The 26,853-nt window shown below is 45.2% G+C and overlaps 2 protein-coding genes across 5 annotated transcripts; both read left to right on the top strand.

Annotated features, from left to right (window-relative positions):
- The first annotated feature begins 244 nt into the window (after positions 1-244).
- On the top strand, positions 245-12,475 carry PRR29 (proline rich 29). 4 transcript variants are annotated; one of them, XM_083470314.1, is made up of 6 exons: positions 245-495; positions 5,442-5,535; positions 6,889-7,004; positions 7,683-7,873; positions 9,094-9,174; positions 12,358-12,475. In XM_083470314.1, the coding sequence occupies exons 1-6, from the start codon at positions 493-495 to the stop codon at positions 12,458-12,460; spliced, it is 588 nt and encodes a 195-aa protein (XP_083326440.1). In that variant the 5' UTR covers positions 245-492; the 3' UTR covers positions 12,461-12,475. The 4 variants fall into 4 exon arrangements, with proteins under 4 accessions (XP_083326440.1, XP_083326438.1, XP_083326439.1 ...); XM_083470312.1 differs by lacking the exon at positions 245-495 and adding an exon at positions 3,373-3,628; XM_083470313.1 differs by lacking the exons at positions 245-495; positions 12,358-12,475 and adding exons at positions 3,378-3,628; positions 10,953-11,110 and having other exon boundaries at positions 9,094-9,164.
- Positions 12,476-17,701: 5,226 nt separating this feature from the next.
- Positions 17,702-26,574, top strand: LOC310690730 (1-acyl-sn-glycerol-3-phosphate acyltransferase alpha-like). Its single transcript, XM_083470255.1, has 6 exons — positions 17,702-18,216; positions 19,595-19,728; positions 22,538-22,713; positions 23,397-23,492; positions 25,484-25,565; positions 25,927-26,574. Exons 1-6 carry the CDS (start codon positions 18,035-18,037, stop codon positions 26,079-26,081), a joined length of 825 nt encoding a protein of 274 aa, XP_083326381.1. The 5' UTR covers positions 17,702-18,034; the 3' UTR covers positions 26,082-26,574.
- The last annotated feature ends 279 nt before the right edge of the window (positions 26,575-26,853 follow it).

Raw genomic sequence — 26,853 nt, 5'->3', positions numbered from 1 at the left:
GTTTTTGGAGGAGGAAAACAAGAAAGAAAAAAATATTCTGAATCCCAGAAGCCAGAACAGCGAGAGGGAGATGTTCTGGCTTTGGGGATAGCTGTGCAGCCTGCAAATGCTCCATAAAATGCACACACATTTCCCCTTACTTTTTAGGAGGGAAAAGTGTGTCTTATAGAGTGAAAAATACAGTATTTATTCTTATTTATTTATTCCATTTATATCCCACCTTTTCTCCAGTGAGCTCAAGGTGGGGTACATGGTTCTCCCCTCGTCATTTACTCCTCGCGACAACCCTGTGAGGCAGCTTAGGCTGAGAGGCTGTGACTGGGCCAAAGTCACCCAGTGAGCTTCATAGGCATGTCAAGATTTGAACCCTGGCCTCCCCTCCCCTTTGTCTGACACTCTATAACCACCACACTAGCTCTCAGATCCTGGGAGCTGGCAGGCTCTTGAGGCGGAGAGGCTCGATTCCTGTCCTTTAGATCAGTATGGAGAGCCATGGTGGGGCGCTTTTTTCAACCTGAGGGCCATATTTGCTTCGGGGAGGCAGGCACATGCTAGCAGCATGTGGGGTCAGAGGCTAAAATGGGCAGGTTCCTTTTGTACCTTGGGCTTCTCCAGGTAGGGCCCAGAAAGACCTCGGAGAGCTGCTGCTAGCCTGTGTATGTAGACCCCTGGTCATCAACTGATGGCCTAATCGAAAGTGGGTCACAACAGGAGCACTACCACCCTACAAGTATATGGTGAAAGATGAAGAAATGGGTCCCCATATGCTGTTTGGGTTAAAAGTGAGCCCTGGATGTGAAAAGCTCGAATATACATGTAGACAATAATGAGCTAGGTAGGCCAATGGTCTGACTTGGTACGAGGCAACTTCCTGTGTTCCTATGATGCTCTTGGTATGTTTGAAAGGCCAAACAATCCCAACCTGGAATTTAAAAAGAAAGAAAATGACTTAGGCCTACAAATCTAAAGCTTACAGCTCCCCCTGGTGGTCCAGAACCATTTGTACAAACAGCTTTAGCTTTTTTCATAGAATTACAGAGTTGGTAGGTACCCCGAGGGTCATCTAATCCAACCCCCTGCAATGTAGGAATCTCTCACCCAACGTGGGGCTCAAACCCCCAACCCTGAGATTAAGAGTAATATGCTCTACTGATTGAGCTATCCACAGTTTTGGATTATGATGATTTGCTTCTTCTCCCCATATTATTTTTATACTTGTCAGCAGCTTCACAATGCTTTTGCCTGGGTTCTCGTTGTGGGGTGAGCCTCTTAGGTTGGAAAGGTGGGATCACTATGTGACCTGGAAGTGAGCAGAGTGAGATGGATGGTGGTGATGTGTGGGCTCCTTGCTCATACTGGGAACTCTGGAAGCAGAAGGAAGAGCTTCTTAGTCCATCTCCTTCAAAACAAAGGCTTAGAGAGCATCTAGGTAGGTCACTTCACCAGGTAAGCAGATGGCACAACAGGGGAAGAAGCAGGTATAACCACAATAACACCCTTTAGACTGTGATTCCTATCTGTGACCATTGAGGTTGGTGGAAGGTGGAGTCCAGCAATATCTGGAGGGCACCATTTTAGCCCCTTTTGCCGTAGGTTGTAGTAAACGGAGCCTCCATCTCATGGTCCAGATTTGGCCCTGCACAAGTCCCAGCTGGGCCTGCAAGACTCTTTTCCCCCAGACCATGCCCACCTGCCCCAGCCCTGACATGTGACGTCAGGTGTGGGGCAGGTAGACATCAGGCTCAATGAACTCTATCGCAGAACCAGTTCCTGCAGAAAGCACCTTTCGTGGGCCTTTAATGTAGATTACTGCCTAAAGGTAAGAGTCACACCCATTGCTTAATTGTTTGTTAAGGGTGCCAAGAGTCATTAGGAGCAGTGATGGAGCAAACCGGGGGTGGCGTGCGGGGCCTTCGAGGAGGCTGCCTGCCTCCTCCCAGTCAGCTGCCCTACAGCTGAGGGGGAGGTGGCGGGCAGACTATTTGGGGCAGTGTGGAGCCTGCGGGTGTGCTGCAGGCCCTGCGGTGAGTGCATTTTGTCACCCCCCTCAGTGGTGACACCTGGGGCAGACCGCCCACAGGTCCCAGAATTCTTTGGGGGAAGCCGTGGTCTAGAGGTGCTTTAACTGTATGAGGGGTCTGTGCCCCTAGGTTCACATGGGAGAAGGCACCTGAAGTGTGCAGGGTGATTGTCTTTGTGGGTTCTGTGTTAGAGCCAGATGGGGATGGCCCTAGGTTGCGAGTTTCACCTATGCCTAGTCTGCTCCATACTGCAACGCTCAGCAGCCTTATCTCCTTCCCTATCTCATCTCCTTGCTCTCTTGTTTTGCTGTCTGGCTAAGCTGATTTGTTTTCAGTTGCTTGGCAATCTTGTTATGAAATACCCAAGGCTGCCTAATACTGCAGATTCCTCTCCCAAACCCCCTTCATTGTTCCTATGAAAACCACAGATAATCAGAGGAAAGCCTTATGTGATGTGAGGTTGAGAAAAGAGGACAACATCGTGTTCTGGGTTGACCTCATCATGGCCTAAATGTCGCATTCCCATCGTTCTTGACTGCAGCAGCCCCCGACATACAAAGCATCAATTTTCTTAGTATGTGAGGCTTGTTCCACCCTCCTTCCATTCAGTCTTCTAAAGAGAATGACAGGAGCCTCATTTGATGAGGTTGTTGGCATTGGACATAACAATGATTTGTATCCCGTGGAAGTTTGTGATAACGAGGGAGATGAATATTCATGGAAATGAGAGGTCACACATATCCCACAACTGTCCCAATTTAAGCGGGACATCCTGGAATCACAGAAGCCAATTCCAGCTTCTGATTGCATCCCAGAAGGTCCCGTTTTTTGGTCTGGCGCGAGTCAGCAGGGTCACACCAGAGAGCCAGACCAGAAGGTGCTCTGGCATGACCCCAAGTTTGGGGACAAAAATGTTGGAGAGTATGTAGTTCCATGCTTGCTTTCCTTCCCAATACAGGGCTACAAGAGACAGAGAGAGAAAGGTGTAGTGGTTAGAGTGTCAGACTAGAACCAGACCACGAAGCTCACAGGGCTACAAATCTCACTGTTCTTTTCAGCACATTTCTCCATCACTTTCCTAACTGCAAAAGTCCTCTTTTTTAAAAGAAAGAAAGATTTGTTGCAGTAGAGTGACGGAATCCTTTAACCCACTTTAAATACACAAGCCAAAATTTCTGGTATGTGCTTGAATCCCTCACACAAAACAGCAACAGTCTGGAGACACCCAGAGTATTTACTGCATGGGGAAGGCGATAATTTAAAATCAAAATAGAAGAAAGTGATCACCAAAAGTATGTGCCTCAGAGAGATGTTAGAATCTTTATGTGTGTGGTAACACTGTGGGGTTATTACTACATTATTTTTGTTGTTGGGCAACCCCTGCCCGCCCCCCGCCCTGTGGTGCTTATGCTGAGAAGGCACCTTTTGAACAACTAAAAGCCACCTGTCAGGCAGGCAGGGCCAGTGTGTTTGAGCACAGCTCCCTTAGCAACCAGCCTGCTTTGTTTCCTTGCTTGTTTTGGCTGCCACCAAGCAGTCGGGGCCTTGCAATGGATCGGAGGGGCCAAGGGACCGCCTCCCCACCAGTGCACCTCATTCAGCAACCAGTAAGTCATCGTTGCAGGCTGGGGGAGTCGAGAGGGAGCCAGAGTTGCGCCCCTGAATGAGCAGCAGAGAGGAGAATCCCTTGGGACTCTGAAAGATCTGATTTATCCTCCCCACATCCCACAAAATAATCCCTAGGTTGCAGTAGGATGCTGGCTGCAGGGGCGGGGTGCAAAATTTAAAAATTCTGGAGCAGACTATTTTATGCTGTGTCATCACTAAATCTGCAATAATCCCCACAGCTACAAATTGAGGTTGGAAGAATAACCAGAGAGGGTTGGGGAGCTGGTGCTGCTGGGGCATTGAAACATTTGGGTCAGTTGCCCTGTGCTAAGGAAATTAATGAAGCTTTTTTAAAAATAAAAAAGTTAATTACCTTTGGAGGGGATTCTGCAGGATCATCTAGCAGTTAAACCCTCCTGCCGTCTTCTGTCTCAGAGATAAACCCCATGACCCAATTGGGAGGCAGTCCGCAAACTGCCTCATTGGATCCTGTCAATGAATTCCCCTCCTTCTGCCCTGGACTTCGCATGTGGGAACTGACCCCACACAGCAATTAGGGGTTGGGGAAAACAGTTCCACCACCACCACCCTTGCCTTGAAAATCCCCCAAGGAATAGGATTACACAGCCTCCTTAGGCAAAGGGGAGAGCCACACAGTATATTTTAAAGCTCATTCAACACACATTTAAAGCACATGACTTTGTCCAAAGAACCCTAGGAAGTGCAGTTTCACTCTAACAGAGCTGCAGTTCTTGACAAACTACAGTTCCTGGGATTTTTTGGGGGGGTCATATATAAAAGTATGGCTTGGAGCTGCCCCAAATGTTGCAGAGCAGACCCTATGCTTCATTCCATACGCTCTTCTGTATGGATGGATGAGGAATCCAAGGGCAAGCCAAGGCCAGAATCTTTGTAAAAGGTGTTCTTGCACAGAGTACAACTCTCGGAGTCACAACCTCCTACACTTAGTGCCAATAGATATATTGCCTCCCTAGACAGCTGCTTGGGTTGCTTGCACAGTCAGACCAGTATTTGGCAAAAGGGGGGCCTTCTCACACGCAAAGCTAAGGGGGGCAGGTGATGTAGGGGACACATGAAGTGTCTCCTGGTGTGTGTGTGTGTGTGTGTGTGTGTGTGCACTTTTATAAATGTTGCTGCCATCGCCAAATGTTCCAAAAGGAATTCAGTTGGAAACAGGGCATGCTTAATCCACTCCCAAGGCTGATTTTCTGATCAAAAACCCACCTTCTTGTGTTTCCCCACCCAGAGGGGAAACAATGCTGGGTCCATGGTTTTCCCACCCCATGCTAGGAGAAAGTCAGCAGGAGGGGGGGGGGATTATTAGGAAAGAAAAATAGGAAGCTTCCTTATATTGAGTCAAACGACTGGCCCATCAAACTCACTATTGTCTACACAGACTAGCAGCAACACCCCAGGATTTCAGGGTCTCTCCCAGACCTACCCGGAGATGTCAGGGATTGAACTTGGGACCTATAGCATGCAAATCATGTGCTCTGCCATTGAGTGAGCAGACAGTCCATGGGGAAAGGTTTAAGCACCCCATCGGCCCACTGCTGCCCTCATCAGATTTGGAGATCATCCTCCATTTGGTTGCAGAAAATTGTCTGTCTTGCTATCATACCCAGTTTGGCTCTTGCATCAGACTTCTCATTAAATAAATGTGTAACTTGATGGTAGAAAAGAAAAGAAAAGAGGAAAACCTGGCCCAAGAGGGAGCGGTGAAATGACCTCCGAAGAAGAGACAGGATTTATTTGCGCAGACCGATTCTTTTCTCTGACATTAATTCTCAGATTCCGCAGCAGCCGGAGGTGACAATTCTCCAGCAATTGCCCTGGGCTACATCTGTTCCTCCGACATCCAGCAAGGCAGGGCACATCAGGGAAGGTAGGAAACCCAGCACAAGAAAGCCATGCCTGCCATTAGCAGGAGTGTTTAAAATTCTGCGCCGAAACCCACCCACCCACCCCAAGGAAAGGCAGGGCTGAATGTAAATCATCTGCAGCCCAAGACAGGCTTTATAGCAGATTGGAAGGGGAAAAATAAATGCACCAACCTCTCCACATACCCACCCTTTCTAAATACTCACACCCTTAAATGTGCAATTTAAATGTTGGCTGAATTTTCGTTCTGTGGGCACAGAGCTACAACTAAATTTGCAGAGAAGGTGGTGAGTAGAGTTGCTGCTACCACCAGCGTAATAGCAGGAGCAGAAGAAGAAATACTAAGTGGACACATCGGGGGGGGGGGCAACAGCCAGAGTGTATTCGGGGCATTGGTGGCCTGTGCTGAGGGAAGCCTGTTGCTGGTCCTGTAGCCCAGAAAGGAAACAAGTTTTACAAATCCACCAGCCAAAAGGAGCACAATATCAAGATGAAATATCACCCCACAGACTGCACCCACCTGCCTCAACTGGGTTTTCAAGGCCTTCTGAAAACCTGAAGTTTGATCATGACTTTACAGGGGTCAGTTGTGAGTCCCAGAGTTGTGGCTTAGACTGCCATGTGCATAGATGTCTGTCATTGTGATATACCCAGTCCTTGTTTGAGAAACTTAAAAGGAGTGATGTCAACTTCCCTTATTCTTTCAACTGCAGGGAAATTGTATTCCCATACGGTGCTACCTCAGGTTAAGTACTTAATTTGTTCCAGAGGTCCGTTCTTAACCTGAAACTGTTCTTAACCTGAAGCACCACTTTAGCTAATGGGGCTTCCCGCTGCCGCCGCGCCGCCGGAGCACGATTTCTGTTCTCATCCTGAAGCAAAGTTCTTAACCCGAGGTACTATTTCTGGGTTAGCAGAGTCTGTAACCTGAAGCGTATGTAACCTGAAGCGTATGTAACCCAAGATACCACTGTACAGTATATTAGCTCCTAACTTAGTTCACATAGTCTAAGCCAGTGTTTCCCAACCTTGGGCCTCCAGCTGTTTTTGGACTACAACTCCCATCATCCCTAGCTAGCAAGACCAGTGGTCAGGGATGATGGGAATTGTAGTTCAAAAACAGCTGGAGGCCCAAGGTTGGGAAACACTGGTCTAAGCATTGGTATCTTCTTAACTAAGCTACTTCTCTTGTTTGTAGAATTTCACTTGGTTAGCTCGCTGTCCAACACTTCACTGTGCTGAAAGTGGAGAGATTGTTTCACTGCCCAGCTAATTTACAAGGCTTATATCTGCCATTTGTCTTTGCAAAGTGCCATCTATGGCCCAGAACATTCATTTCACCCTTTCTTTCTGGCAGATTTAATGGATCTCATGATGATACAGAATGCCCAGATGCACCAAGTCATAATGAACAACTTGGCCATGTCAGCAGTGGCGCACTTTGAAAACAGCCCGGCCCAGTCTCTGGCACAGGTAGGTAACTGGAAGGGAAACGCTCTGTTCCACAGATGGAGGAGAATTTTGGTTAGTCCGCATTTTTAAGCAAAGGAACCTAATTTGCACTCCACCTAATTTGCACCAAACTAATCTGTAGGTTGGAATGTAATTTGGAATTTGCACTTTTCTGAATTTTGCAATTCAGCTCATAAACGAACCAAAATGTGTTTAACCTGTTTGTTTTAGGGTAAAATAAGTTTAGAACTGCATGCAACAAGCTAAAATATGCATTTAAGTACATATTTAAATATGAATTTTCATTTGGACTTTAAAAAATACAGGCTAATGTGGAAATTACGAACAGACATGTGAGACACAGGGCGGAAATAGGCTGATCTGTTCATATTTTAAGTGGGAAAAGAGGTTGACATTTTCTCCTTTCCTAAATAATCCTTCTGCCTTGCACCCCGGACACAGCCCTATCACAATCTAGCATGGGGTTGGAGGACTTGAGATCAAAGCTGGGATTGGGAGCAGAGGCCTAGCAGAGTGGAGGGTTAGCTTAACTTTTATTTTCTTTTGTCTGCTTCAACTCTGCCCCAACGACTCTTCTCCATAAGAGATAAAATATACCCGGTCGCCCTGGAGGAGGAAAGTGGGGTCGATGTATTCCAGTGGACATTTCTCAAGCCATTCACCCTCTCTTTCCTGCAGGTATCCCACATCCCTTGGCAGATAGAAGAAGAGGAAGAGGATGACCCAGCCCCCCTTGTGTTCCACCATCATTATGCCCCCTACCCAAGCATTATTCCATTCATGGGATGGCAGTCTCCATCTCGGGTTCAGCAACAACCTGCCATTCGCCATGTAGGCCCAGACCTTCAGGTGATGGGGAGGCAAGACAGGTCAGTGTAGCTGGAGATGGGTTTATGAGGAAAGGATAGCACAATCAAATGTGGAGGACAGAACTTCATGGAGATGTTCCTATCTGCAACTCAACACTCCAAACGTTGCATTCAAAAATATAACACTAGCACAAGTCGTGAGATAATAATAAACACTCGCCACAAGACTTCCGGGACAACGATGAACCTCACAGAGCTGTAATTCCCAGCACCAAACTACAGTTCCCAGGATTATTTTTGTTGTTCGGGGGGAGTCATGTGTTTGCAGCCAATATCTCCCAACTTCTCATCAGACAGGGCAGAGCCAGCCCAAGGGATTTCGCAGCAAATAGTGCTTTGCCCCTGACCCCTCAAAGTCAAGGTGAGCATAGTACCAAAGCCAGCCAGGTTATTCTGGCACGTCAGGCAGAAAATCCCGCTAGGAACCTCTCTCCCTACCTAGCAGTAAAATCACACAGACAATAAATTTAATAACTAACCATTTGCTGCCTTGAAACCAAGTGCCTGTGGTGGCCAGCTAATGGTACGGCCAGGACCCTGCCCATCCAAGTTCTTCTGCCTGAATAAATGGCACAGATATGGATACGGGGCCTTTGTTCATGATCCAGCCCCCTTCTTTCAGTCCCGGAGAAGGACAAGGAAGTCTGTAGAGCCCTGAAACCCCTGCACTGTGCAGGCCTTCATCCTTCGGCCTCCAGCATTTTCACCAGACAACTAGTAAGCATGTCCAAACTTAATTTTTGCTGCCATCATAATAAGGCCTAGAAAAGTGACTGGGGGGGAAGCAAGACATAAAAGATGATACTTTGAGGGTGCAGGCATCTGTAATTATTATTGTTGTTGTTGTTGTTGTTGTTGTTGTTGTTATTTATTGATTTATACCCTGCCCATCTGGCTGGGTTTCCCCAGCCACTCTGGGCGGCTCCCAATCAAATATTAAAAACACAGTACAGCTTTAAACATTAAAAACTTCCCTAAAGAGGGCTACCTTCAGATGTCCTTTAATACTAGGATAGTTGTTTATTTCCTTGACATCTGGTGGGAGGGCGTTCCACAGGGCGGGTGCCACTACCGAAAGGCCCTCTGCCTGGTTAGCATTAGCTAAGCTGATTCTCCTACTTGCACTCCTGTGAGGAGTCCTGTGAGGCACACAGAATTTCCAGTGGAGATTTTTGCACCCCAGTTTTTACTAACTCTCCCATCTTGACTTGTCCCAATAGGGAACCAGTCCCTCCACCCCCACCACCAAGCGCCACTGGAACTGTGATGGCCGATGTCCCACCAGCTTCAGGTAAGGGTGGGTGCTGCAGGCTTTGAAGCATCTGTTTCTGAAATCCCCAGGCAATGCTATTATTTTCCCAAGCCTTTCCGTGCAAGTGGGCTTTTGGTATCTCTTTGTCCCAGACATCCTAATGCTGACACCATGGCACCTTTGCCACCTACTTAATGTCCTATGTCATTTTAGTCTACTGTGCTAATCCTTTCCCAGCCTGGTGCCGTCCATGTTTTGTTTTGTTTTGACTACAACTCCCATCAGCCCCAATCATCATTGCCAACAGGATGATGGGAGTTGTAGTCTTAAAAGCCTGGAAGAAACCAGCTTGGGGACAGCCGCTCTACACAAACTTATTCCCTCCAGCTCCACCTGTTCAATACAGTGGTACCCCGCAAGACGAATGCCTCGCAAGACGGAAAACCCGCAAGATGAAAGGGTTTTCTGTTTTGGAGGCGCTTCGCAAGACGAATTTCCCTATGGGCTTGCTTTGCAAGACGAAAGCCCATAGGGAATTCTCCGGGGACCTCTTTTAAATGCTGGTGGTGGGGAGCAAAGCCTTCCCCCCCCCTCCGGCCTTCAGAAGAGATCCAGGAAGGCCGGCGGGGGCCGAAAGGCTTTGCTCCCCACCGCCAGCATTTTAAAAGCAGTCCGGGATAGCAGGGAAGAGCTTCCCGCTATCGCGGATGGCTTTTGAAGGCAGGCGGGGGGGAGCAAAGACTTTCGCCCCCCGCCCGCCTTCAGAAGAGGTCCAGGACCTCTTCTGAAGGCGGGCGGGGGGCAAAAGTCTTTGTCCCCCCTGCCTGCCTTCCCAGGGGCTTTTACATCGCCCCGGACAGCGGAGAAGTCCTCCGCTGTCCCGGGCGATTTTAAAATGCCGCCCGCCAGCATTTTAAGATCGCCCCGGACAGCGGAGAAGTCCTCCGCTGTCCCGGGGTTTTTTAAAATGCTGGGGGTGGGAAGAAAAGCCCTTGCCCCCCCCAGCCTTCAGAAGAGGTTGGGGGACAGACTGTCCCCGGACCTGGTCTGAAGGCGGTTTCCATAGGAACGCATTAATTGATTTTCAATGCATTCCTATGGGAAACCGTGCATCGCAAGACGAAAAACTCGCAAGAAGAAAAAACTTGCGGAACGAATTAATTTCGTCTTGCGAGGCACCACTGTACTACTTCTACACATTCTCTGCTTCCCCCAGAGAACTAGAGCAGCACTACAGGATTTAGAACACTGGAAATAAGTTGGATTTAGAACACTGGAAATAAGTTGGATTTAGAACACTGGAAATAAGTTATTTTCATAATATTTGCTTCATCTACAGATATATAAATGGAGAATCTAGGTGGAGGCAAACAGGCACTTCCACAGCAGGCGGCCAATCCATCAGCCCTGCTTCTCCATTTGGCTTATTCACAGTGTTCTTTCTTCTTTTAAAAAACAACAACCACCCTGCCCCAAATTGTTTTCTAAATTGGCTCTAAATGGTTTCTCTTCCTCCTCCCACCAGCGGGAGGATGCCACCTTCCTAAACTCTGATGGGTGCTACAATCCAGGGCTGTAGAGATTCCCTGCCAGACATTCCTGGCCATTAAAGTCCATTTCAGTTCTTTTGTTTCAGGACCCCGATTAAGATGGCTGAGCTCACAATGCTATTAAATATCTCTAAGATAGACAGTGCTTGGGGGGGGGGTCTGGGGCTGCCTTTATGCACTGGCAAGGCTGACATAAGTGGTTCCTCCTTCCAGAATACTATGACTACACTGAGGCACGGAGGTGAGGTGAAAGTCTAACCTGCTTGAGCATTTGCAGAACAAGACGCAGGCCTCAAACTCTGCCTGGCTGCCCCTTCAGCATCAGAGACTGAGCAAACAGCACTGCTGTGACATGGATAACTTGGTGGCATATTCCTCCCCTTGTTTGATCGAGGCCTCTGAGTATGTGCATTTGGAATAAACTTCATCAATTTGCCTGAGTTGCATTTAATCATAAGAACGTAAGAATAGCCTGCTGGGTCATGCGAAAGGCCCAGTTAGTCCTGGACTGTTCTCACAGCAGCCAACCAGAAGCTCTGTGGGAAACCCACAAGCAACAGCCCTCTGTAGATCAGTGCCAGTTATCTGAATAATTTATATAACCATCCTTCCTCAAAACTTAAGGCAGGGGTTGCCAACCTCGTGCCCTCAGATGTTGTTGGACTACAGCTCCCATCATCCCTGGTCATTGGCCATGCTGGCTGGGGCTGATGGAAGATGGAGTCCATCACCAATGGGAGGGTGCCATGTTCCTACCAATGCCTTACGTGGAGATGGGACAATCTACCCAGTTCCCCTCACAGAGCTACAATTCCCATGGTTCCCTGGGAAGAGGGACTGACTGCTTAACCACTCTGAGAATTAGAGCTCTGTGGGGGGAATAGGGATCTCCTAACAATTCTCAGCACTCTTCACAAACTATTGTTTCCAGAATTATTATTTTTTTGTGCATGGGAAGCCATAACTGTTTAAAGTGGTGGCGCTGATTTTGGCGGCAGCAAAAAAGAAAGAAAAGAAATGATGATTAAGGAGGGGTGAAAATAAGGATCAGCTGAAGTGGGAGCTGTGTGTATGGTACGTTTATATCCAGCTTCTGTGTATTTCCTGTGTGTGTGTGTGTTGTGTGTAGGTGTCCTGTGTGTTATGTGTGCAAGTGAATGTGCATGCAGAATGTGGGATGGCCACATTCCCTCTGCTCAAAAAAAAGTTTAGCCACTATAGTGAGCTATAGTGAGTCCCAGCTCACCAATTGAGGACCAATGGACTACATCTTGTAAAAAATAATAATAATAAAGACTTCCGTGGATCCCCCCGGACATTTTAACCAATTTCTGAACATTCTGACCATTTTCATCGGACAAATCCCAGCGGACAAATCACAGGGAAATTCCAGGCATATGGCAGCCTACCCCTCTTGGCCTCATTTAGGGAATGTCCAGCACATGGAATAAACTTTTACAAACGTGTTCCTTTCCATATGTTTTTGTTTAACACTGTTATACTTTACGGTCCTATTGGCTGCATTGTCATATGATTGTCCTCTACATTTACTGGCATCTATTTCAAGTTCACTGAAGTAGTTCAGTATCAGCTCAGTCGTGCTTAAAACTAAACAATCAGAATAAAAACTGCTGAAAGTTGTTGGTGGTTTTTTTAAAAAAAAAAACTTCGGTCAGTGCCAGAGGTCTAGCATGGAGGACGTGCAGAAAGAAGACACAGCTTCTCATTCCACTCCACCCCACCGCAGTGCAGAGAGAAAGACTGAATCTTTCACTCACCTGGTGAGCAGAGGATTAAGTGCTGCTAGATCCTGCGGTGTAAGTACATTCCTTACACAGATGCTGCCCGCCTTGTCTTCTCCCCTCCTGCCTAAACACTCCACTTTGGGCCAGCCCTGGATCAGTTCAGGTGGGGTGATCTGGGCTGCCTCAATCCTATCTGGCCAAAGCTTGATCCACCCAGAACGACCTGGTTTCCGTGCTGAGTCCAAGCTTTAGTTCATAGTCCTAGTTTGAACTGAATGCAGAGGCAAGAGGAAAACAGGATTGTAAAAGCTGTTAAGTGTAGGACTTCATAGGCTTTGGGGATTAATTTTAAATCCTATTATAATGTGGTCTACTGTATTATTTCCTCATGTTTCATTACCCGGAAATGTTTTTCAGAATGGCATTTTACACGTGAGTAAGGCAACCAGAAGTATGACATGCAAGATGACTCAGAATTTTCCCCCCCTTCAGTTAAAGACTTCTCCAAGAAAGCAATAAATAGGTTAATGTCATTTTATTGTACTGAATGTTTTGCTTTCTCATTTGGTGAGCTGACATTGATTACAGAAATACATACTCCCCCGCAGCAACAACAATGAAAATAAAAACCTATGTTTTGCTGTTTTTCTCTTATTTGAATTTCTTAGCATTAAGAAAATGTGTTGAAATATTACTTGCAATGAGTTTTACACGCAGAATTTCTTGTGACCAACATAACACCACAGTGTGCTACATAATGTGTTGTCATGTTTGTCATTTACATCTCTTTTTAGGACTGGCATAATTCCTTCCCTGATAATTTTATAAGCCCTATTATTTGTACCATACCATCAATTTAGTGCAGTGGTTTTCAACCAGTGTGCCGTGGCACCCTAGGGTGCCTTGAATGATAATCAGCAGTGCCGCAGGCAACACTGGCCTCTGTCCCTCTTCCCTTCCCTCCCTCTCCTGATTCCCTCTCATGTCTCTGCCTCCCAAACGCTTGTATAGCTGTTTATTGCAGCAGCCCTCGTTATAAACTCCGCAAGCGAATGGTACCTCTGGGTGGCACTTCTATTTTGTACGGGAGGGAGGCAGCTTAGAGACCAGTGATATAATAATAATAATAATAATAATAATAATAATAATAATAATATACCTTTATTGTCATTGTACAACCTATATACAATGAAATTATTATTTTTTGCTGTCATGTGGGTTTTTTTATATATAATATTTATTAAAATTTTCAAAATATTACAAATAGAGAAAACAGAGAAAATAGCAACAAAAGAAAATACAAAGAATCCCCTTCCCACCATATAAAAAAGAAGAAAGAAGAAAACCAAGTAAAAAAACAAAAAAATGACAAAATTACAAAAATCCCAAACTTTAAAGAAAAAGAAAAAGAAAAAGAAAAATTTAAAAACAAGTTCATTATTTTCAGACCCTTAACTGTCATTACCTTCTTTCTTAGACCTCCTCCTCCTCCCTTCCTTTGTATCCTAGTTGTTTATTATCCCAGCAAATCCTTTCCTTTCCATGTTTCATAAAATTCTATCATTACATTACCCTAGAATATTTTAATCCTATCTTTCTATAATAAGATAAACCTTAAAAATTTAAAGCTTAAGTCTTAACCTTGCCAGCTTCTTATAATCATAATATTCTTTCATAATTCTTTGAGCATCTTTGCTAAAGCCAGGTGATTTCTTCCAACATTTTTCTATCATTCATCAACTTTATAAAACATTCTGATAATGATAAAGAAAAAAATGAAAGGTATAAACAAATCCAATCTTTATCCAACGCCCCTTCCTCCTGGTTCCGGGATTTGTCAGTCCTTATTCCCATCAGTCTAGCTCGGTAACCTTATGTCCGAGGCCCTCAAGTCACTTCCATGGCTCTTCCGCGGCTCTTCTTCATGTTTGTAGTTATAATTTCCCTTATCTCCTGCTCGTGGTAACTCCAGCTTAACAACATCTCTTGCTCGTGGTAGCTCCAACTTAACAATGTTTTTAACTCTTCTCGACAGATCAGACCCTTTCCCATGTTCATCGCTGCATTCCATGTGGTAATTAAAAGCATATTTCAAGGGCCCTCCAAAATTGAGAGCCCCGACAGTCCCAAACATTTCGCAGCCAATTACCATATTTGAAGAGTCCAGACATCCCAACATAGGGGGGTCAATCCAGCCCCCCATTTCCAAACCACACCAAACTTTCCCTTTCCAAATCTGACTTTTTCCAAATTCATTTGTCCAATCCAAAAGATCATACTCCTGTTGGGTCTGTTCTGTCAAAACACACTCCTGGTTAAATGCCACAAACTCCTGTTCTATCAAAACACACTCCTGGTTCGAATCCTGAGTGGGCTCCACATATTTTCCCACTGTCTGGTCAAAACATTCCACTGCCTGTTTAAGATTTCTAGTCGAAATGACCGTCCAGTTCACCTTTTCGTGTAATTCTTCCAGTAGAGCATTTGTTTTGTAAAAAGCAGACACCAAGGCTTCTGGATACATTGTCCTACAAGGTCAAATACTTTCCCACGATTATTCTGCAACAGCTGTCAGTTCCCTGGAGTTAGTTACAGTTTCACAAGCTCCCCCTAGGGGGAAGACTTCTGTTTATTCTTGCTACGGAGTTTCCTTTTTTTAAAATGCTTTAGATACTTTGTCCATATATATTCCTTTAAAATGCGAAAGGGAACAGTAGAATCGCAAAGTTTCTCTTCTTTTAGCTATCTGTCAAAAAACAATTGTCTTGGTGAACTTCCACGTCAGTCCTGACACCCCGCTCCAGGATCAGGACGGAGGAAAGTTACTTCCCTTTAAAGTCACTTCAAACAGTCCAAAAAAAGAGGTTCACAATTTAAAAGGTTGAAATCCAATCTTTTAAAGACAGTTTTCTAAGCTCTAGTATAAATTGCCTTTGCTTTATTCTGCTTACAAAAGAACGGAAGGGTGACTTCCTGTTTAGCCCTTCCCGCTCCGTATCCAATTCGATAGATTTTTTTTTTTATAGTCTGATTCTGTCCTTCTCATAAAATCTTTGTTTAATATCCAATTGATCAAATTCTAAGTACTCACAGGTGCTTATTTTTAAAGTCCAAATTGTCCCAGGAAAAAAGGCAGCGCTCTCCGGCAACAGCTGTGCGGCTTCGCTCCACGGAAATAGCGATTGACTCACAGCACCGCGCCACTTCCCCCTCCTCACTTCGGAGCCCGTTGGTGGGTTCCTTAGCAGATTGGGGGGGCGCTAAAGGTGCCCGCCGAGTCCCACGGTCACAGGTTTCATCCGCCTGTGATTTTAAAAGGGTCCCCGCTTCGCCGTAGCGGAGAAGACCCTGTTTACCACGGAGCCAGTCCCTCCAGTTCAGAGGGAGTCCGCCATTGCCGGTGGCGCCACCCCGGAAGTTCTATATACAATGAAATTAAACGAACCTCTCCCCCCCAACACTCAATCTCTTATCGAACCACACACCACCTCGCAAGTCAATTTCGCTATGTTATTTTCCATTCTTAGACATAACTGGAATCCTAAGCAGAAATAATGTAGTTGATTAAGGGAGCCATGGACTCAAAAAGATTGAAAACCTCTGATATAAAGCACGCCCCCCCCAAAAAAGTGCAAGTAGATAAATAGCTACCGCTCCGGTGGGAAGGTAAATGGCGTTTCCATGTGCTGCTCTGGTTTCAGTGTTCTGTTGCGCCAGAAACGGCTTAGTCATGCTAGTCACATGACCCAGAAAAATTGTCTGCAGACAAACGCCGGCTCCCTCGGCCTTTAAAGCGAGATGAGCACCGGCAACCCCAGAGTCGTCTGCGACCGGACTTAACTGTCAGGGGTCCTTTACCTTTACTTTTTAATCATTATTATTTATTGATTTTCTATGCTGCCCTCTATAAGCTTCATTTGGGAAGCTTATTCCATTTTAAAAGGATGCAGTTCTTAATTACAACATATTAATTATAGATATACATTACCACATCCAGGTGTTTCCATATTCTCTGATAAACAAATTCAGGAACATTCAGCTATGAATCACACTTGATAACATAATGTAGTCTAATCTGATGAAAATGTATTGCAGGTGAAAATGAACAACTCCTAAACTCTTGATCAGTTTGAACACAGAAAAGTCTCTATATTGGCCATGCTTACATGTATAATAATAATTTGGTAAATGCAAAATCAAGTCAAGGTAGCCTATGAATATAAAAAAATCTGCACCATGTATAAAGCAACCTACAATATAACTTTATAAAAACCAGCTCATAATCAAATGGCCAATACATGGGTGAATTCCATGGTAGGAATAACAAGGAAAAGGATGGAAAGCAAAACAGCCAATATCATAATTCCTTGATACAGATCCACATTTGATAGACTGTCACACAGATCCACATTTTTGATACAGATCCACATTTGATAGACATTTTTAAGGTCACAGCACCTTAAAAATGATATTGTACAGCTGGGGAAAGGGCAGAAAAAGGGCAACGCCCTTTTTATTTTTAAATCACACAACCAGATTCAGGTCTTGGGACACTTAGGGGACAGACTTGCCAAGATCTGCTTAGGTTCTTGTCTAGGATTGGCATGGGTGTTCTGATTCCTTCTATTCAGGCAATGTTCATGGGTTGCTAACATAGGAGCCAACTCCTAGGGGCCAAGGTCCCTTCGCATGTGCCCCCATAAAATATTTGAGGGGACTGGACCTTCCCAAAGTTGATGGGCATTGCCATTAAAATGGTGCGTGCAGGCACATTATGTGATCAATTACGCAGGACGGCGCTTACTTGGGTCCCCGAAATATTTTATCCAAGCAGGGTTCCTCCCCCCCCCCCCCGTGCTTTTCCCTGGGAAACCTGCATTTTACCTTTGAATTAGAGCAATTGGCAATTGCTGTTTGCTCCGATTCAGCAGTAAAGTGCAGGTTTTCCTGGACAAAGCCCCAGGACCAAACAACAACATGGCGTTTTTAAAGCCAAGACCTGTGCCAAAGGAAATCTGGATGAGCCCAAACCAAAGTGTCCCAGTGCAAGGAACAGTGCCCCTCTAATCCCTACATGAACGAACCAGAAAGATGTGCATCTTCTGGCCAGATCCAAAACATAGATTTCCGTAATATACTCAAGCAAATCCACAAAGGGCCCAGGACTACAGTTCTGTTCCTGTGCATTGCATCATTATAAGACACTGGAAACTGACACCAGATTGTCATAAACGACCCAAACATTGCAGAAGTGTCCCTGACCCTGTGCTTTTCAAACGTTCTAAAGCAAAATATCCACCCCATTAAGCAACTATGTTAAACTCAATACAAATTGCTTTGGTCAGAATACTGGATAAAATCCTGATACAAAGTCAGACTGACTCAGTGTGCTTTGGCCCTCCTACACCAATACTTTCAATACTCTTGTACACGACACTCCCACAAATTCCTGGACTTAGGATATTTGCAGTATCAATATGAAGGCCATCCCTCTTCTCCACCCTGGGATGTTCAGCTGCTTTGAATGTTGCAACACTAAGAATATAAAAGCACTCGCTGACCTTCCTCAAGGCTGCAAATCTCCACGTTTGCTCTGCTTTCATCTGGCACCATCATGGAGCTGTTCAAGTGGACCCTGTTTTTACTCATCGTCTTGCTAATTGGGGTCCTTTTCTTTTCCCAAAGGAGTGATGTCTACTGCAAGATGGTGCTTTTCTATGGCTGGATTCTAGTGATGATCATCCTAGTGTCCCCTTGGGTAGCTCTAATCAGGGGGTCTAGAGTGGAAAACTTGAAGTGAGTAGGCAGCCTTGGCTGTACCCGCATCTTTTTGGGATGGTCACATCTCTGGGAACAAGGTGGTACTCGGTACCAGGCACATCTACCTGTTCCTCTTGAAACAGGCCAGGGATGCTTGGGAACAGGATAATCATTTGAAATACTGTGTATCCCATTCTGGTTGATACCAGTCAAGAAAGTTATGGTGGAATTAGAAAAAGTGCTGGAAAGGGAACTAGGCAAGGATGCCCTTTATCTCCTTTACTCTTTATATTGGTATTAGAGATATTAATGAATAAAATTAGAAGAGATGAGAATATAAAAGGGATTGTGATGGGGGAGGGAGTATAAAGTAAGAGCCTTCGCGGACAATTTGATCATCACTACTGAAAATCCAATAGAATGTATCCCAAGAGCAATAGAACGTAAAAATGAATTTGGACACCTAGCTGGCTTTAAGATAAATTTTAAGCTAGTTGGAAAAATAAAGTAGCGTAACAAGAACGGCTGGAAGTCAAGTCACTTGGTGGGTGTCCGTGGCGGGTAAGTGTTGATATGTACAGTATAGGTAAGTATTATATAGAATAATGTAGGTATGTTTTATGTTATGAAAATAAGGGAGTGTGTTGTGTATGTGTATTGTGTAAATGTACAGTGGTACCTCTGGTTACGTACTTAATTCGTTCCGGAGGTCCGTTCTTAACCTGAAACAATTCTTAACCTCAAGTACCACTTTAGCTAATGGGGCCTCCTGCTGCTGCCGCTGCACAATTTCTGTTCTCATCCTGAAGCAAAGTTCTTAACTCGAGGTACTATTTCTGGGTTAGTGGAGACTGTAACCTGAAGTGTATGTAACCTGGAGTATATGTAACCCAAGGTGCCACTGCATATGTATGTGTTTTATATGTTAAAAAATTTTAAATAGAAAAAATAGAAAAAGGGCTGGAAAGGAAACCAAAATTATCAAGAAGCTGGAGCAGCTCTCCTGTGACAAAAGGTTACAGCATGGGGGTGCTGGACTACAGCTCCCACAATCCCTGACCATTGGTTACACCGGCTGGGATTGATGGGATTCGGAGTTCAGCAGCAAGGAAAAGCCACAGGGTCCCCATCACTATCTTAGTCTGCGAGAGACTAACAACCGGCAGCTTTAGCAGCCATTTTTGGGCTGGGACTATTTCCTCAGAGACCTGCTGGGTGACCTAGAGATTCAACAGCAAAGTGGGAGTTGCGACAATTGAAGGTGGCAGGGAGGGGATTGTATTTCCTTCTTCCCAGTAATTCATCTCTTTTATTGTATTTTGTACACAGCAGTTTTCTTAGGAGGCAAGGTATGAACACGCAAATAAATGCAGTTCCTTGTCCACACTGCCTGCCTGTTTTCTGCCCCCTGCAGGATTCTTTGCTTCGTGATGCGGCAAGTCAGATATTTACTTGGCATCAAGATCACAGTTCATGGCTCCGAGAATCTGAATACCAATGGGCCGTATATGGTTGTTACCAACCATCAGTCCGTTCTCGATATTCTGGGTATGTTGCTAGCCTGTGGCTTTCGCAATTTTGCACTGAAACGTATTTTGGAAAAGATGTGAATTTTATTAGGAGCATAATCCAGGCCCAGATTAAAGGGACGGGTGTCCTGGGGGGGCAGGTTGGGGGGGGCAGAAGGCGACACCCTGCTCTGCTTCCTGCCTATGATGCAGATGAAGTGTGGGAGAAGGAAGGGGAGGGTGTGCTGCAAGACATGCTCAGTGACTCTTCATCTTCTCTCCCCCCCCCCAGCCACTTATCCAACCCCAGCTTCCCTCAGGGCTACCCCACCTCCTTCTTCCTCATCACTGGGATATCAATAGGCCCTCACAGACACCTCCATCAACCCTCCACCATCTTAACCACAAATCTCTTCTCCCGGTCCTCCAGGGGCATAGACACCAACTCTCTGGGGTCCTGGTCCCTTCGGCCGCCCCAATAAAATATTTAGCGCCCCCCCCCCTTTTCTGCAAATTTCTGCATCCCTGCCCTCATCCCTGTCTTGGGCAGCCACCTCTCCAGCAGCCAGGGGCCACCCTCTTTTCCTGGCTGTCCTACCATTGCTTTTTGCTATTTCCAAGCTCATCTGAGCCAGAGCAGCAGGAGAGGTAAGCGGGCAGCAGGCAGGTGAACAGACAGAAAGGTCTTGCGTACGGGTAGGAGCCAAGAGGCAAGTGGGCAGTGGGGGAGTCCTGCGCCCAGTTGCATACAGCAGAGGAAGGTGCAATCTTCAGAAGTGGGGGAGAAAGCAGAGGGTGCTCCCCAAATATTTTGTTCAAGTTGGCACCTATGTACCAGGGGCACTGGTTGCTCATCCTCCCATCCTGGCCCAGTCTACTGCTGTTCATGGCTCTACCTGAGCCCTGTATGTCTGCAACAGGAGAGGAAGGCGGAAGCATAGGCTTTTGCCCATTGTGGCAAAATTTGTAGATCTGTCCCTGTTTCGTTCCATCTCCAGCCTCAGGGAGGGAGGAGGCAAGATAGGAGCACAGTATGCATTTGAGAGGAGGCAAGAGATGCGAGCTTACGGCTCAAAATCAAATTAGGAACATTAAATTAAATGTTCCTAAATTAGAAACATTAAAGTCATTCGGTTTTTTTAGATTCTCAATTAAGATGAATCAGATTATCACTGATCATTGTGCTACGGAAGTAAGATGAATGCAGAGCTTTTTTTCCAGCCAGAAGGTGTTCACCTATCAGGTAAACACCATTGCCATTCTAAGAGAACAAGGGAAGTGTTCATGGATGGCATGCTTATCTCGCTTACGAGAAGGCCAAAGTCCATAAAGATTTTACAAATCACATACTCAGGGATGCACTAGTTAAGGTCTAGAACAAATATAAATCACAACTGGAACCACAGACCCCTTGGTGGCTTTCGCCCCTAGAGGTGCAAAAACTTAATATGAGAACGAACTGGGCATCATATAAACAACTACTGGAAGAAGATCAACGAAAACTCAGAATAAAATCCTTTGAGGAGATACTACAATTTGTGACAGACAGATGGCAATACCTGCAACTAAGAAGCGTATTTAATTCAGATTTTAAAAAAGGTTTTGCAAAAGAGGATTCTATACTGAGCACCACAGTATTACAAAATAATAAAAAAGTTGTCTAAAATATATAATTTTTTATTGGATTGGGAATTGATGGATGAAGAAGTGAAAGAAACTATGGTCAAATGGGCTCAAGATGTCAGACACATGATATACTTAGAGCAATGGGAGAAATTCTGGCGAGAAGATATACTATTTACCGCCTCGTATACGATTAAAGAAAATTTTGTTAAAATGTTCCACAGGTGGTATTTAACACCAGTTAAGCTGGCCAAAAGCTATAAACTGAAATCCAACCTCTGTTGGAAATGTGGCAAAGAAGCAGGAACAACAATACACATGTTGTGGCTTTGTGAGTAGATTAAGAAATTTTGGGGAGTAATACATGAGGAATTAAAGAAAATGTTGAAAATCCCAATTGTTAAAAACCCAGAGGCATATCTCCTAGGCTTGATAGGAAAGATATACCGCAAGTGAAAAAAAGATTTTTCTATATGCAACTACGACAGCCAGGGTAGTGATTGCTTCTAAATGGAAATCTCAAATCTTGCCCCCAAAAGAGGAGTGGATTTGCAAATTAAATGAATATTTAGAACTGGCAAAGCTAACCTCAATCATAAGATATCAGTCAAATCAAAAATTTAAAAAGGAATGGAAATGTTTCGAAGATTATATGTTACAATATTGTTCTAAGAAAGATATGCTAATATGACTAGAATAAAAATGTAAAGTATATCTATGAATTGGAAAAGAGAAGAGACAAAATAAGCACAAAGAATGATACATTTGGAGAATGCAAAGATAAATGTGGAAATAGAGATTTAAAGAAGTATAATTGTGGCAGAGGGAAGCTGTGGTGGGGGGGCGTATTATATGATAAGTATGTAATATTTGTTTTCAATGTTTTTGGATTGTTTTCAATTTTTTTTCTTTCTTTTTTGTTGATGTTTTGTTTTTTCTGTATTATTTAAACAATAAATAAACAAACATGCAAATAAGAAAAAACATGGTGAGTTCTGGCACCTCTTTTTATAGGAAAATAGCACTGGCGAATGGCAATGTTTGGAATTCCTTTTTCCCCCGCAAAAGCTGAATGCATGTCCATGAAGCTGGGTTGGGAGCAGGGAAAATTCAGAAAGAATAATTTCTAGCCACAAAGCCTTCTCCACCTGGGGATGTCGGAATGACATGTCAGAATGCAAGTGACCCCAAAAGCCCCATTTATAAAGTATTTCTTCCTTCCCAAGTGATAGCGGAGGTACTTCCCGGCCGCTGTGTGATTCTTTCCAAAAAGGAGTTGAAGTACATGGGCCCGATGGCCATCATCTGCTGGCTAGGCAAATTCATTCTTATCGACCGCAATAATAAGAGCTCAGCCAAGGACACCATGGATCACATCACAAGGACCCTTCTGCAGCAAAACGTGAGAGCACATGCAGAGAGGGGTGCAGCTCTGGGGGGGGAGTAGCTGGGAAAGGATGGCTGGTGGGAGAGGAGTCAAAGGGACCCTATGAGACTGCAGCAGCCCCTGGGAGGGGCCATCGCTTGGGGTGGGGGTAGAGTGCATGCTTTGCAAACACAACGGCTCCAGCTGCTGGCATCTCCAGCTGAGAAATAATAATTTAAGTAGCAGCAGGTGGTGGGGAGGTTTCTGTGCCCACGCCCTTGGAGAGATCCTCACCTGGTAGAAGGAAGCTTCCTGGGCTCTGGGGTGGTGAAATATTTTGCTCTGCACACCAGATATTTGGAAGAGGATTTTGCCAGGTGAGTGAGTAAAGAAAGGGTGTGTGCCATGCATGACTATAAGGGGAATGTGGCTTTAGAGCCATCTGCCCCAGGGAACAAAGGAGAAAGGAGTTTGCCCTGCTGAGGAACTGCAGCCGTTCCTGGGGGCAGAAGGGCATTCAGGGTAGGCATATCCTCAGTCCTGATACAGTCTCATATTTTCTAACTGGTTTCCAGCTAGACCGTTAGCAGCTTGAGTGACAGGCCATATTACACCAGAAAGAGTGAGGAAATAATAATATTTCACTGTGATCTCCAAAGATGTGGTCCGTGGACACATTTTAATCTGTGGCCGTTTTTCTCTGCCTGTTTCTTATGCAGCTGAGGATCTGGGTTTACCCAGAAGGCACCAGGAACCGGACGGCCACACTACATCCCTTCAAGCGAGGAGTCTTCAGTGTGGCTGTGAAGGCTCAGGTAAACGTGTGAATTGTGAAATAGATATTTGTCTCATGCTGGCGGATTTCATGGGCTTCCATGAGTCAATCATGCTACATTTTGGGTGGAAAAACGTGATTCATCACTCAGGTTTACCATTCCTGAACATTTGTCACAGTTCCGATCTGAGAGACTTATCAAAATGCCTACCAAATGGAGAGTCTCTCTCTTTCCCTTTCTATCCCTAATAGCTGCGCTGGGTTTTGCTCACCTCCACATTCCTGTTTGCTTCTAGGTCTATTAAAGACTGTGTGTCGGTTGCCAGCCATGCAAATAGATGTGAGATGATGGAGATTAGTGGGCAGGGCTAATATCAAACAAACAATGATGGAGGCTTCCTAAAGCAAGGATAAAGTTTCATACCCCTGGGTTGCTTTGGGGGTGAGAGGGAAGGGATAAGCCTTAGCGGGATACTTCTGCAGTCATGAGATTTTAGGTTTCCCAAACATAATACTACCAGGAGTGGCTGGCGTGGTGCCTTGGAGCTCTTAATTTATAAACTGCAGTTGCAGAGGAGGTGGAGGAGGGCAAGGAGAAAGAACTTTGTTGATAAAGCTGGCCGTTATCTGTTTTATAGAGCCAGTGGGAGGCATTTCTTTCTGTTGGGCTCAATGCCATTATTTCAATATTTTGGGGGGGAGGGGAGGGTGGGTTGGCCGGCCCACCCATGAGGCAAGTTGAGGTGACCACCTCAGATGGCAGGAAGAAGAATAAGAATTTGGATTTGATACCCCGCCTTTCACTCCCCTTCAGGAGTCTCAAAGCGGCTAACATTCTCCTTTCCCTTCCCCACAACAAACACTCTGTGAGGTGAGTGGGGCTGAGAGAATTCAAAGAAGTGTGACTGGCCCAAGGTCACCCAGCAGCTGCATGTGGAGGAGCGGAAACGCGAACCCGGTTCCCCAGATTACGAGACTACCGCTCTTAACCACTACACCACACTGGCTCTCGCCAGGGGCAGCAGATCTGGCCTCAGGGAACACATCACTCGCTTTTGTTATAACAAGAATACAAAACTGAAAAGGAATGCACTGCAGCTAAATATTATGTTCATTTTTCAGATGGTCTAATCCTTCCCCTGCCCATCCCTCTAATATTCTTAAGAGGGTCTCTTCTCCAGTCTTCGGAGAGTAGCTGGAAGTGGGGAGGCAGAAAAAGCTCCTTTCCTTCCACTCTGTAGTTTTAATCTGAAATCTTCGGCGCAGTGCTGCACCCAGAATTCAGAAACTGCTTGTGCGAATGAAATTCCCTGTCCCAAAATGTGCCTAGAACAGTGGGAGTTTCGAACCCTGGCGACATCTGCCGCCTTCTCGGTAGCCCCCTGCAATGTCGTCTCTTGTCAGATAGGAGGTGCTGCTGGTCTCCTCCAATCCCTAGGGAAGAAATTATGTGTGCCGCCCAGTGCTTCAGAGCAGGCCCCTTTGCCCTCCACAGTGGCCTTTGATTCCCACTTCACCCCTGTCAGGTAAGGTTGATTTGATTCCCCACCCTGTTCCCAATGTAGATCTTTATTCGCCCCAACAACCAGGGGTGCCAACTTGAAAAAAATATTGGGGAGGCCAGGGGACTTTGCCCAGCATAATTGATTACAAGACGAAGCACACACACACACCATTTGAATGGCAATGTCTGTCAACTTGCAGGAGGGCAGCCCCTCAAATATTTTATTGGGAGAATAAAGGACATCGGCCCCTCAAAGGTAGCTCCAATGCAGCCCTCTCCTGCTCCTGATCTTCACTCACCCCTTCTTCCCTGGGGGGGCTGAGGGCACCAGTTGGTGGTTTGCCTCATGCGCCAAACTGTCTTGGGCCGGCTCTGGTTGGGTCAGCCCCAAATAGAACCCTTGTTCCACCTCAGGTAAGAGTCAAACTCTGAAAGGCAAGACCATCCCTGTAGGTTCACCTTCCCTGTTAAAACGTTGCTTAGCGCCTTCTGGGTCTCTTAATTTCCCACTGTTTTTTGATGCACAGATCCCCATAATCCCTGTTGTGACCTCCTATTATCAACAACCCCCCAACCTGAAAGATGGCCAGAGGCCCTTTTTTTGTAGAGGTGAGTGAGTCTAAATGACAGTCTTGCTTATTTGGTTTATACACTTCAACGTGAAGTGGGAATGTATATTTTGCTTGAAAGCCTTTTCCACTTGCTTTAATTTGAATTTGAATGCTGTATAAAAATTACTACCTTAATCACTATATGACTTATTTCTGGGGAGGGGGGTGTTTAGCCACTCGTTTCTCCTCCTCTGTACAACACTGCCATTTTGGACCTGTTCTAAAATTTATTTAAAAATTATTCCTTTATATACTCATGTATAGACCACTGCTTAAGGCATAGACTTTACAAGGCAATTTCAGCATAGAATTAAGTTGCACTGTCTCTCTTTCTCTCTGTTGCTCCCTGCCACCTTCAGATAAGTGGATCATCCAGATTTTGCCCAAGATAGAAACACGAGGCCTTGGGCCAGAAGATGTCCCTGCACTTGCTGACAGCACACGGAAACAGATGCTGGATACTTTCAATGAGATCAATGAGCACGTAGTTTTAGAGAAAGATACCAGAGAGTGAGGGCCTCCTTATCATGGAAGCCTGGGAGGACCCACCAACCAGGAAGCGAGACAAGAACTTTGCTTCAGTCCAAAGAAGAGGACAGAGGAAACGCCTCACTCCACCCAGACCCAACTAAGACCAGGGCCACCTACTGGCTCAGCTATATGACGACATGATCCAGGCATCGCTCCAGCTCACAGGAACAACAATTCTATTTAGCAGCACTATTGAAACGTCTGATAGTTCCACTATTCAGTCACTCATGCTACCTTGGGCTGAGATTCCTAGGGTTGGAAAGGCTGCTCTGATTTGTCGCCCAGCAATTCTGCAATTATTGTTAGCTCTCATTAATATCTCACCTTTCCTCTAAAGAGCTCAATGTGATATATAAGATTCTTCCCTTCTCCATTTTATCCCCACAAGAAACCTATGGTGCAGGTTAGGCTGGGAGACGGGTGACTAGCTCAAGATCAGCCAGTGAGCTTTCATGACTAAGTTGGGATTTGAACACATCCTAATCCAACACCCTAATCTTCTCCTGTATTCAGGAACTGCTATTGCCCTGTAACTTCAAAGAGCAAGACGTGGGGTCCTTCTCTCTCCAGATTTTGTTCTTTCATATATGTATATGGTTTTACAATTTAATATTCAGTCAAATAACACAATATAACATTTATCATATAAAAGAAAAAACCCCTCTCCATCACTTCCCTCAACTTCCCCTTCTGGATCTTTAAATATTTACTACTTCTGCTTAATTGTTATCTTGTTTTTATGATCTTGTATCTGA

The sequence above is a fragment of the Podarcis liolepis genome (assembly GCF_965112155.1).
Source record: "Podarcis liolepis genome assembly, chromosome: 13".
Lineage (NCBI taxonomy): Eukaryota > Metazoa > Chordata > Lepidosauria > Squamata > Lacertidae > Podarcis > Podarcis liolepis.
Note: the sequence above shows the minus strand (reverse complement) of the source record. Positions and strands in the feature narration are given on the sequence as shown.

What these genes read in the sequence shown, in the direction of transcription:
- LOC310690730 (XM_083470255.1), top strand. Translation starts at nt 18,035, where the DNA reads ATGGAGCTGTTCAAGTGGACCCTGTTTTTACTCATCGTCTTGCTAATT. An exon ending in GTCCGTTCTCGATATTCTGG is followed by an intron (nt 19,729 to 22,537) that starts GTATGTTGCTAG and finishes TTCCTTCCCAAG; the next exon opens with TGATAGCGGAGGTACTTCCC. An exon ending in GAGGCCCTTTTTTTGTAGAG is followed by an intron (nt 25,566 to 25,926) that starts GTGAGTGAGTCT and finishes TGCCACCTTCAG; the next exon opens with ATAAGTGGATCATCCAGATT.
- PRR29 (XM_083470312.1), top strand. Translation starts at nt 3,572, where the DNA reads ATGGATCGGAGGGGCCAAGGGACCGCCTCCCCACCAGTGCACCTCATT. An exon ending in TGCACCTCATTCAGCAACCA is followed by an intron (nt 3,629 to 5,441) that starts GTAAGTCATCGT and finishes ATTAATTCTCAG; the next exon opens with ATTCCGCAGCAGCCGGAGGT. An exon ending in CCAGCTTCAGGTAAGGGTGG is followed by an intron (nt 9,175 to 12,357) that starts GTGCTGCAGGCT and finishes GGTCAGTGCCAG; the next exon opens with AGGTCTAGCATGGAGGACGT.